Source organism: Lolium rigidum, chromosome 7 (genome assembly GCF_022539505.1).
Source record: "Lolium rigidum isolate FL_2022 chromosome 7, APGP_CSIRO_Lrig_0.1, whole genome shotgun sequence".
Taxonomy (NCBI): domain Eukaryota; kingdom Viridiplantae; phylum Streptophyta; class Magnoliopsida; order Poales; family Poaceae; genus Lolium; species Lolium rigidum.
In genome coordinates this window covers 123592253-123604596 of record NC_061514.1, presented here as the reverse complement: position 1 = coordinate 123604596, position 12344 = coordinate 123592253, and the positions used below count along the sequence as shown (strand labels likewise).

The window sequence follows — 12344 nt, the reverse complement described above, 5'->3', positions numbered from 1 at the left end:
TATTTTACTTGTCCGAGGTTCGATCATCGGTATCTCCATACCTTGTTCAACCTCGTTACCGACAAGTACTCTTTACTCGTACCGTGGTATGTCATCTCTTATGATCCAATCATATGCTTGCAAGCTAGTCAGACGACATTCCACCGAGAGGGCCCAGAGTATATCTATCCGTCATCAGGATGGAAAAATTCCACTATTGATCCATATGCCTCAACTCACACTTTCCGAATACTTAATCCCATCTTTATAACCACCCATTTACGCAATGGCGTTTGATGTAATCAAAGTACCCTTTCGGTGTAAGTGATTTACATGATCTCATGGTCGAAGGACTTAGGCAACTATGTACCGAAAGCTTATAGCAAATTGAACTTGATGACTTGATCTTATGCTACGCTCATTTGGGTGTGTGTCCATTATATCATTCACCTAATGACATAACCTTGTTATTAATAACATCCAATGTTCATGATCACGAAACCATGATCATCCATTAATCAACAAGCTAGTTATACAAGAGGCTTACTAGGGACTCCTTGTTGTTTACATAACACACATGTACCAATGTTTCGGTTGATACAATTATAGCATGGTATGCAAACATTATCATAAACACAAAGATATATTATAATAACCATTTTATTATTGCCTCTTGGGCATATCTCCAACAGAAGACCAACGAACAAAGACAACAGGGGAACACCACCCAACCAACAAACCACTCTACCAGAAGCTAACGGACGCCGACTACACAACGGAGATCAACCAAAGACGAGCTACCCAACACCTGCTCTGATTGCTCCTAGCTCCCCCCAGCTTCCTGTCGACCAAACCAATCATCTTCTCCGTTGCCACCTGGCGCTTACTCTTGGTCAACGACCTCCACTGCAACATAAGAGAAAGTGCACGATAAAGCGACTGAATGGGATTAAACAACACTTTATGTTGAAAATCCGCTCATTTCTGGTTAGCCACAAGGCCCAGGCAACAACAGCCATCCAAAACCAAACAACATGGTTATCCTTGCTTGCATTTTGTTTGAGGAAAATAGAAACAAACTCATCTCTCCTTCTAGGAATAAAGCTTGACCAACAATCTCTTAAAACACACCACACGAATTTGGCAATGGGGCATGTAAAAAAAATATGGTCAACATCATCGACAATGCCACATTGCACAGACAACACTAACCCTGGCCATTTCCTCAGCATCAGTTGGATGGCAGACTGGATTTGACCTCTAAAACATAGCCACAAGATTTTTTTTTCTGTTTCAAGGGACAATTTGTTTTCCACATCTCAATCATTCTACCATCAATAACCCGTGGATTCAACATGTACATATATAAATATTTAGTAGAATCTACCATTTTTCTCCAGTTCCCACTTAACCACATCCTTCTCTTCATTAAGAGAAACTATAAAGATTTAGTAGAAAATCTACCATTTTTCTCCGGTTCCCACTTAACCACATCCTTCTCTTCATTAAGAGAAACATCCTCTAGCAAAGTTTGTAAGCCACCCCACTCATCTACCTCCACAACCCCAAAGGACCTGTTAAACGTGAGTGAGATGCCCCCATTATAAAGCACCACACCCACAATTTCCTACGATTTTCCCACGCAGTAGCTCGAACCCATCTTAAACCATTTTTTTAATCTTATGTAGGCTCATCCAAAATTGAGATCCACCAGTCTCACTAGATTGGTAAAACCCTGCCTCCCCTATGTATTTATTCCTAAGAACCGTACAACTCAAATCTTGAGCTCCACTTTCTAATTTATAGATCCACTTGCTCAATAAGCAAATGTTTCTAATTCTAGTGTCAGCAAAATCAAGCCTCCTAGATTTTTGTTTGCACAAATAATCCCACTTAACCATGTGGTACTTTTTCTTATCTCCCACTCCCTCCTAGAAAAGCCTGGACTGGACATATCCATTTTATAATGATTACTCTCATTGAGCAAATAGAACCCTATTTCATATGTGGGAATTTTGTCCAAACATGCATCAGTTGAGCACCACAAGAGTTAAATTCACATTTCAATCTACTATCTACCATTTTTGGCACAAAATCCAGCTCACTAGCCTAGATTTTATTATGACTAAGCCTAGTCATAGTGGGGTAACATAAGGTAGTAACATACACATGTTACTACTCTATGTTACTGCATCCATAGTGGTTAGTAACTTATATGTAGTTTCATGCATTGTGTTATTCATTGTGTTGTAGACTCATCTTGTCTTAGGGTGTGTGATGTTATGGTAACATAGCTAGTTGCCACCTCACTTTTTTTCATTTATTGCAATGCCATGTCATCAAAATATATTTCCACTATGAGTAGTTCAACAGGTAGCCCCTAATACTTTAAAGGAAGAGTCCCTACTCCCTACAGTGCAATTAGAGGCTTGCTTCGGTGTTCCTCCCTAACCAAAACTTGAAGGGGTAAGTTTTCCCACTGTCTTCTTTTTTTAGCCCGCAAAAGCGCATATCAAGCTCTATATGCCCTCGTATATATATATTAGGTGTACTTAATGTTCCTACCAGCCAATGCGGCTGTGGAATAATTTACCCACGAACGTTTCGGTTTTCAACATACAACGTTGTCTACGTGTCTGACTCCTAAACAATATAGACTTAAACGAACCGTACGGGCTACTCTAGGGCTTGTACTTATGTCTTTTTATTCACTTTTAATCATTATGCAAAGGTAAGATTGTAAGAAGAGATATTAGCCATTCATGTGTTTGAGTTCACCACACCGAAGCAAAAGTGGTGCAATTAAGCATGTGTGCAGCCCAAAGTAGATCTCCCTCACTAAGGGCATCTCCAACGCGGCGACCCAAACGGACGCGCTGGGTCGTCCGTTTTGGGTCGTCTGGGTGGCCGCGCGGACACCCGGACAGCGGCCCGTGTCCGCGTGTCCGTTTGGGTCGCATGCTGCCCAACACGCGGACGCATCGCAAATGTGAAGAAAATCAAAAACAAAGGATTTTTTAATCTAAACGAAGTTCATTAAACATATGCCCTATTTTGGACAAATTTGTACATATGCCATATTTTGGGAAATTTAACTACCAAAAGAAGCCCTCTATATGGGCTTTAAAATTAAAAACAAACAAAACCCCTCTATTAGGGTTTGACGAGGACGTGGTGGCCGCCGGAGCACCGCCTAGTCCCTGTGGGCATCGTCGCCGTCGCCGTTGACGATGTCCCCGGGCGGCGAGGCGCTGTTATGGCTCAACCCCGCCGGGGAATCCGGCCACGGAGACCACAGGGCCTCCTCCCAGGCGGAGTGCGGGTCCGGAGCCACCCGCCGCTCCGCCGCAGCAGCCTAGAGCTGCGCCTCCTCCCTGAGGCGCAGCTTCCTCTCCTGCCAGGCGAGGCGCCTGGCCTTCTGGCGCCTCTCCTCCTCCGCGCGGCGCCTAGCCTCCTTCCGCATCTGCTCCTCGCGGCGGAGCCTGGCCTCCTCCTGCCGCCGCGCCGCTGCCTCCTCCACGCGGGCCTGCTCGAGCAAGGCCCAGGCCTCGGCGTCCTCGACCTTCTGCAGGGCCTCCTCCTCCATCGCGGAGGTGCGAATGGCCGCCGCGAGATGCGGCCACTTCGCCTCCTCCTCCACCGCCGACAACGCCAGAGCGACGCGGAGGTCGGGGTCTTCTTCCGGGGACTCCGGCTTCGGCAGCAGCGGCGCGGGTTGCGCTAATGCCGCCCCGCCGCGGGCGGCTTCTCCAATGTGGAGATCGTCGCGATTTGCTCCGGCCCGCAGCGCCGGGGGAGGACGGCGGCTGCTACTGCCCGCGCCGTGGTTGGCGCCGGGAGCGAACCGTCTCTTCGGGGCCATGGTGGCGGTTGCGTGTGCGTGCAAAACCGTCAAGTGGGGACTGGAGTGGGGAGTGGACTGGACAGGGACAGATCCCTCCAGTCCACATTTAATATGACGCGCGCGGTCACCGATAGCTGGGCCCAAGGGAGACGAGCAGGCGAGCAGACGGACGCGACCGGACGCCGCGTGCCATCCGCGGCCACGCAAACCTAGCCCAGATTTGGGCCGGATTTGCGTCGTTCCGGACGCCGCGGCCATCCGCATGCGGTGCGTGGCCGCGTTGGGCCGCGGATTTGTCCGGTTGGACCCCCCTAACTCCAACACCCATAACCTCACTTTTTTGTTAATTCATTTTAAGAGTAGACATGGCTTCATAGCAATAAAGGATAAATTTTATTGCAGCAATGCTTCCTTCATCATTCTCAGATTTTGCTGAAGATTTGCGCACTTGACACAAATTTTAGGCGTTTGAGAATTTCTATAAATTTGTTATTTGAGGTCCAGCTGCTGTGACTGTGCTCGGATTTTCTGCGGGGGAGTCCTCCTTGGATGATGAGCGGCCACATACACGGCTCATCCTCTGTCCGAAACAAGGAAATCCAGACACGATGCTCTCGTCGCCATCTCCTCCCACCCTTTGCAGCAGCAGCCTCCTCCCCTCCTGCTCCGGCCACCACCACCGCCACCGCACGCGCCTACGCAGCTCCAATCCCAACGCCCCGAGCTTCCCAAAGCCCAACCCCGACCCACCTCGCCGTCTGCTCGGCGAAGACCGCCGCCTCAGCTCGCTCGTCCACCGCGGCGACCTCGACGCGGCGCTCCGCGTCATCGACTCCTCCCCCTGCCCGCCCGACGTCCAGCTCGCCAACAAGCTCGTCCGCGACCTCTGCCGCCGGGGCCGCCCGGCCGACGCCGCGCGCGTCGTCGACGCGTGCGGCCCCGCGGCCACCGCTGTCACCTACAGCGCGCTGGCCGACGGGTACTGCCGCGCGGGGAGGCTCGACGAGGCGCGCCGCGTCGTGGACGGCATGCCCGTGCCGCCCACCGCGTACGCCTACAACCCGCTCATGCACGCGCTGTGCGTGCGCGGCCAGGTCCGGGACGCGCTCGTCCTGCTCGACGGTATGCTCTGCCGCGGCTGCGCCCCCGACGTCGTCACCTACAACATCCTCCTCGAGGCCGCCTGCAAGGGCGGCGGGTACCGGCGGGCCCTGGAGCTGGTCGACCTCATGCGCGACGAGGGCTGCACGCCCACCAACGTCACCTACAACGTCATCATGGACGGGATGTGCAGGGAAGGCGACGTCGACGCCGCCCGCGACCTGCTCAACAGCCTGCCTTCTTACGGGTGCAAGGCCAACACCGTCAACTACAACACCGTCTTGAAGGGCTTGCGCACCGCCGGTCGATGGGGGGATGTTGAGGAGCTTATTGACGAGATGTTCAGCGAGAACTGTCCCCCGAGCGAAGCAACTCTCAGCGTGGTCATCAGTCAGCTGTGTCAAGAAGGGTTGCTCCAGCAGGCGGTTCGGCTTCTCGAGAAGATGTCCAAGCATGAGTGCACGGCAAGTGTTGCTACTTACAATGCCGTCATCGGCGGTCTTTGCGAGCAAGGTCATGTGGCTAATGCCTTGGAGTTATTGAGGAAGATGCAATCCTGCGGTTGTGAGCCTAATACTTTTACCTTTGAAATTCTAGTGAAGGGTTTGTGCAGTGTTGATCGTTGGGACGATACCACCGAGGGTTTGTGCAGCCCTGATATTTCACCATTCAGTACACTCATTGGTTTATTGTGTCAGAGAGGGTTGACGGTGCAGGCCATTCAAGTATTTAAGCAAATGCCCAAGAAAGGCTGCACCCCTGATTCAACCACTTACACTACACTAATAGACGGGCTTGCCAAAAGTGGCAATATGGACCAGTCCCTTGAGCTGTTGAATGAAATGGGCAACAAAGGATTCAACTCAGACATAAAGTATAAGCTGTTAGCTGAGTATCTGCATGACGAGGCTAAAATTGAGGAGGCAATTCAGATGGTTCATAAACTGCAAGATAAAGGCATATCACCCCACACTGCTCTCTACAATACAATACTATTAGGGCTTTGTAGAAATGGAAAAACAGATCATGGTATTGATATTTTGGCTAATATGGTGTCTGACGGTTGCATGCCTGATGAGTCAACTTACATTATACTCATCGAAGGCTTGGCACACGAGGGCTATATGAAGCAGGCAAGAGAATTGTTAAGCAAGTTGAGTTCTAAAGATGTTCTCATTGACAGTTTGATCAAGAACGATGGTTTGTTGTTAGATCAAAATATTCATATTTCTTGAGCGATGATGAGATCAAGGCTAGCTCGGGGTTTTGACTGTGTCATGCCATAGCAATGGGGTAGGATAGTGCTTACACACTGCTTCAGTTTTGTTGGTAAGTAAGTTCTCTTTGCTTCTGCTAGCTGTATCGTAGCTTAGAGATTAGTTCTCCTTCTTCTTCAGATTGTTGTGTAACAATGTACTCCAGTATCATGCAATTTTGGCTGGTCTTAATTGCAATATTCACTGTCTTTTAACAAAATATCAGTGTGCGCTGGAATGCAATATGATATACTCTGTTTGCAATATGATATAATAAACCATCTAACCACATACCACAGAATAGGATATTTAAGACTTATACTATGAAAGATATGCTTCAATAGCTAGTAATTTAGTTGCTACTATTGTGTTATTTTTCCTTGAGTTGTTTTGATACCTAACTGTCTCGGAGTAAACCTAGGGAATGTTGTGTGCCTGCTGATGAACGTAGTGGATCTATGGATTAGAAACCTATGATTTTTCTGTAAATATGACAGTCTGTTTTCTGTACAAAAAAGACACGAAGAAAATGTTTATCTCTTGCTACTTTTTATACGACAGAAAGTAGTCATATTTTCGTATGAACTATGCAAGTTAAATAATATCATGGCATGCATGGATGAACCAATGCACCGTCTCTCCATATTTCCGTACTTTTTTTTTTGGAAAACTCGAAGCGCAATACTACTGTCTAATAACGGGCTACAGTTTGGTTTAAATGGTTCAAGATATTTTAAAGTTTAATATGGACGTTTCATAGTTCAGAGTTCAAGTCAGACTGCTATCATCGAAGGTTTAGGGTTAAATAGTTCAGGAGGTTCAGGGTACATGGTTCAAGTCAGGGTTTCATAGTTCAGGGCTATAATAGTTTAGGGTTTGAAGTCAGTTTCATAGAAGGTCTATGGTTTAATATGAAGTTTAAGTTTTCATAATGCAGGTTTCATAGTTCAGGGTTCAAAACTAGTATGTAAAATATTATAGTTCTGAGCTTTAAACTGGAGTTCTTTTTTATTAGGAAAGAATTGCCTTGCAACTTGCATGATTGCCAGTTTAAGCAAACAATTCAATCACTTACAGTCATGGGCGGAGCCACTACTTTGGACAATCACGGTAGTTTATGGACCGCATGATGATCCCAGAAAATAAGGCTTCCTAAATGAGATCATTGACATTCACAGAGCCATTATTGGCCCTTGGCTATTTAGTGGTGATTTTATAATCTTATAAAAGAAGCAAGAGGTAAGAACAACCAAAACTTTGACAGAAGATGGATGACTCTGTTTAGAGCTGCCCTTAATTCCTCTAGCCTGCACGAAATCCCGCTTATTGGGCGCAAATTTACCTGGTCCAGCGAACAAGACCCGCCAACTCTTGTTCGCCTTGATCGCGCCTTTTGCAATGCTGACTGGGAACTGCATTTCGCATCTGCAAAGGTCTTGCCCCAATCTACAGGTTTCTCGGATCACTACCCCCTTCTGCTGGTCAATGATGGTCTTGTTAAAACTGGCAAGCGCTTCCATTTTGAAAGCTATTGGCAGTTCATCTCGATTTTCAGTGACGTGGTGGCACAGGTCTGGGCGGTAGATGTTGGGGACAAATGCCCTTTAGCTGCAATTGATATGAAACATAGAGCAACTAGGAAAGCGTTGAAGCTTTGGAGCAAGCTCCACATTGGTGATATCCAGCTGCACCTTGGAATTGCTGAGGATCTCATCTTGCAACTAGACACTGCCCAAGAGGCCAAGACCATAGTCAGCTTTCTCCTTCTGAATTCAGTTTGACGCGTGCTCTCAAATCACGCACCCTTGGTCTTGCCGTGCTTCTTAAAATTAAAGGCAAGCAGCGGCGCGGAATAACGTCATCCACATAATTCCCGCGGCTAGGGCGTGCGGTTTGGTTTGTACCTAGCCTGCAAGTTAGATTCTTTTTTTGGAGGCACTGAAAGTCGAGGGGTAAAGCTTGCTGTGGAAGTCTTACCGTGAAAGACTGGAAAACTACCTACTTCACTGATAACGCCGCACCATTGTGATATGTATGTTATGTTTTCTTCTGTCAAATTGTAGCTTAGAACTTATTTCTCGAGGTCTCTGTCTCCATTCGTTTTTTTTTTACAATGCACTTAGATATCCTTCAGTCTTGGCTGGTTGTAACTGTAGTCTCTATGGATAGTTTGGAGTTACAGAATTTCAGTCTCTTGGAATGTCAAAGTGGTACGACATGGCATTACTTCTGATTTCTAGTGTGAAGCATATAACATATGTATGAGTATGTAAGTACTTTTGTTGCTTGTAGTGGTATTGAATTAATGTTTTTTTTTCTTTTTAATCCGATGGCCAATTGTCGTGGCAATTCAAACATGTCATCTTTATAATCGACAAGGCAGAACCGTGGTGCTGGATGACGATTGGACAACTCCAACAGCAATGGCGGAATACTTGGATTGAATGGCAGAGTCAATGGCGGAATACTTGGATTGAATGGCAGAGTCGCAGCTCGCAGGGGTCCTGACGATGGCGCCGCGCGGCTGGAGAAGATTGCGATTCTTGGAGCGGAGAATCATTTACCTGTACCGTTATATGGTTTCTTCTTCCCTGATCCCGATATACACCTTCCATTCATGAATCATGAAGACGATCAAACCCGATCCGACTCCTACTCCGGCTCGATCGATGTTTCCCTATTATATGAAATTCGAGGTTTTGCCATGGGCATACTAACCTGAGAGCGGGGTTTCGATTTCACGGCCATGGGCCCCAACGAAACATATGCTTGAATGGCTACTAATGTAGTTGCTAACACTGGGATATTTTTCTTTGAGTTGTTTGATAGTAGCTTTCATATTATCATTGTGAAATATCCTTTTATTTGGTTAGATGGTTTATTGCACTCCCTCCGTCCCATAAAGGATTTCTTAGATTTGTCTGAAATTCGTTGTATCATATTTGCATTCCAGCGAACACTGATATTTTGTTAAAAGTCCATGAATGCAATTACGACCAGCCAAAATTGCCAACATATTGGAGTACATTGTCTTCAGTTCTTCTCCTCTGAACCCAGCTGTTTGGAAACTGACATAAATGTTTCTAAGATAATATCTTTGAGGGGAGTTTGGAAATACTAAGTTAATAGCATTAAACAAACCACGTTGAAAACAAGCAAGTTAACTGATAGTAACTTAGTAAACAATGGTCTATGTCAAATTTGTGACAACAAATTATTGGAAACCAGGGATCATCTTTTCTGGAGCTGTACTTTCAGTAGGCAATGTTGGGTAAAAAAAACATCATGATCAGTTACAGCCTTGAATTCCCCCCAGATGATTACATCAGCTAGATGTAACTTTGGAAAACCTTTCTTGTTTGAAGTTTTTGGCACAGCTTGCTGGAATATTTGGAAGCGTAGGAATGGTCTTATCTTTGATAATGAAGCACCTTCTGTTAGAGTTTGGACCTTTTCTTTCAAAAGGGAGATCTTCCTCCTTTCCTACAGAATGAAGGATGATCTCACATCCCCCTTTTAACCTGGCTAGACGCTCTGTAGTTCCTTTAGGCTATGCCCTGGGCTAAGCCCTTTTGTACATTCCTTCCCTCTATCTTGTACATATTGTTCTTTTAAAATAAAATTTACTGTCAGGGCCTTTCCTACAGTTTTCAGCTCAAAAAAAAAGTAGCTAAGTGCCTGGGACTAAATCTAGGGATCAAGTACCTGAAATATTTGTGCCTGCTAATGAATGCAGTGAATCCTATGGATTAGAAGCCTGCAAAAAATAGTTAAAAAATATGACAGACGTCTTCTATATAAAAAAGGACAAGATGAATGTGTTTATCTTTTGCCATTTTTTTACATGACACAAAGTGGGTGGCAGAGCTAGCTATGATTGGAGACTTGGAAAAATGTAAGTGCAGTCAAGCTAAGTCCAAGCAAACTCCTTCAAGCTTTGTTAGAGAAAGTTAGTACTACGAAACTACTTCGTGAAGCACTACAGTTTAGAGTTCAAACTGGACTTCTTTTTTTACTGGGAACGACTTGCCTTGAAACGTGTATAATTACTAGCTTAAGCAAATGATTCGATCACTTACCACACACTAGTAGACAGGTTTGTCGAAACTGCCAGGATGGAAATATCCTTTGAGTTGTGTTGAAGGAAATGGGCTGCAAAGGGTGTAACCCAGATACGTTCAGCGGTTGTCAGCTGAGTTTGTAGATGAGGTAGACAAAATGGAGGACGCAATTCAGTTGAGCGAACAATGAGGTTTCGCTGTTAGATCAAAATATTTACACATCTTGATTTTTCGTGACGTCAAGGCTAGCCTGTGACTATAACTTCATTATTATGTCAGTGGTGGAGTAGGCAGGTAGTAGTGCTTACATATCAGTGCGGACTAGTACTGCAGGGCAAACACCATGATGGTTTGAACAACCAAATTGGCATGTACGGAGTATGAGTTGAAAAACAACAGTGTTTGTGCGCTTGTGCGTAAGGATTTAGGGGGATATTCTACCTCTAGTCGCAGCGTGATGCAACAGGGATAATCCACATAATTCCTTTCCGGGGTTGTATCTCTTTGCTTCTTTTTTGCGGGTGTATCCCTTTGCTTCGGCCATATCTTCGAGCTTAGTTCTCCATCAATATCTACCACACAAAACCAATTCAGTGGCTCTCCTCTGCTTTGGTTACTACTTGCTGCAGCTACTCAGTTCTGAAGTTAAAAGCGACGCATCTTGTCAATTTGGCGCCAAAATGGGACATCATTTTTCTTCTTCCTCTTCCTTCTCACTGTTCCTTGCTTCTCATAATATGAAGCTTCCAGATAAGCAAAATCAGATCCAAAAAGAAGTGGCAGATCAAAGGCAGAGATACATAAGTCTGATCCGGGAAACAAAATGATCAGGTGGCACCAGGTCACTTGTTGCAATCAACGATGCAACTGTTGAAATATTGGGCTTATATGAAGTGGCCCAAATTAGATTTCAGATTTTCCTATAAATCTCAAAGCCCACATTGTGGCAACCCATGTGAGTTTGAGCCCAAGTTGGTGGCAGCTCACTAGGGAGTGGCAAGAGGTAGGAAGTTTAGTTCCATAAGGAAAGTTGGGAGTAAGTTAGACCACCTTATAAGGTGGATTGTTCCACCACTAGTAAGTGAGTGGGAAGGGGAGTTGAAAGATCGACATGTCGCCTAGAGGGGGGGGTGAATAGGCAATTAAAAACTCTTGCGGATTTGTCTTGTAAGAATGAGGAATTAAACTAACGTTTAGTTTACAAGCACAAACCCTAAATATGCTAAGCTCAACTAAGTGTAACAATAGCAATTAGAGCTAAGCAAGATAGGCACAAGATATATGTAGCACAAGTGATAGCAAGATATATGTACTTCAAGCACGATGGCTATCACAAGGAAAGAGAGCTCGGGTATAGAAATAACCGAGGCACGCGGAGACGAGGATGTATTCCCGTGTTCCCTTCCTTTGCAAGAAGGTACGTCACGTTTGGAGGAGTGGAGGTCCCACGAAGGATTCCCCACGCCATGAAGGCTCACCCTATTCTCCGAACCACACCCACGAAGGATAATGGCCATTTCCTTATGGTTAGCTTTTCCTCCGCTCTGGAGATGGCAAGCTCCACAACCACTTCACAAGCTCCACGAAGGAGAAGCCCGGGCCTCTTCACAATCTTCTTGAAAAAATCACCGGAGCACCAACCGCCAAGCCAACTAGGAGGTCTCCCTCCAAGAGTAACAACCTCACGGTCTCTCACTCGAACTAATCGTGGTAGAGAGCTCAACACTATGCAATGATGCAAAGCAAGAACACTAGAGGTGTTCAAATCCTTCACTCTCAAATCCCACCCAAGCAACAAATGCTAAGATGAGATTGGAGAGGAAGAACAATGGGGAAAGTCAACAAAAGACTTCAAGATATAGATCCCAAGAGTTCCCCTCACTTAGAGGAGAAATGGATTGGTGGATGTGTAGATCTAGATCTCCTCTCTTAGATCCCTCAAGAATGAGCAAGAATCATGGGAGAGACAAGAGAGAGAGCAAGTTCTTCAAAGGCAACAATGGAGGAGAGAGAATGGGAAGAACTAACTCAGCTCAAGGTGGAAGAAGCCTATTTATAGCTAAGGGGAAAAATAACCGTTGGGGGAAAAAGACAGAAAAAACT

At 45.8% G+C, this 12344-nt stretch overlaps 1 protein-coding gene across 3 annotated transcripts; it reads left to right on the top strand.

Moving 5' to 3' along the window:
• The first annotated feature begins 4421 nt into the window (after window positions 1–4421).
• LOC124677737 (pentatricopeptide repeat-containing protein At1g09900-like) lies at window positions 4422–9026 on the top strand. 3 transcript variants are annotated; one of them, XM_047213695.1, is made up of 2 exons: window positions 4422–6253; window positions 8564–9026. In XM_047213695.1, the coding sequence occupies exon 1, from the start codon at window positions 4432–4434 to the stop codon at window positions 6157–6159; it is 1728 nt and encodes a 575-aa protein (XP_047069651.1). In that variant the 5' UTR covers window positions 4422–4431; the 3' UTR covers window positions 6160–6253; window positions 8564–9026. The 3 variants fall into 3 exon arrangements, with proteins under 3 accessions (XP_047069651.1, XP_047069653.1, XP_047069652.1); XM_047213697.1 differs by having other exon boundaries at window positions 8560–9026; XM_047213696.1 differs by lacking the exon at window positions 8564–9026 and adding an exon at window positions 7196–8450.
• The last annotated feature ends 3318 nt before the right edge of the window (window positions 9027–12344 follow it).

What these genes read in the sequence shown, in the direction of transcription:
- LOC124677737 (XM_047213695.1), top strand. Translation starts at nt 4,432, where the DNA reads ATGCTCTCGTCGCCATCTCCTCCCACCCTTTGCAGCAGCAGCCTCCTC.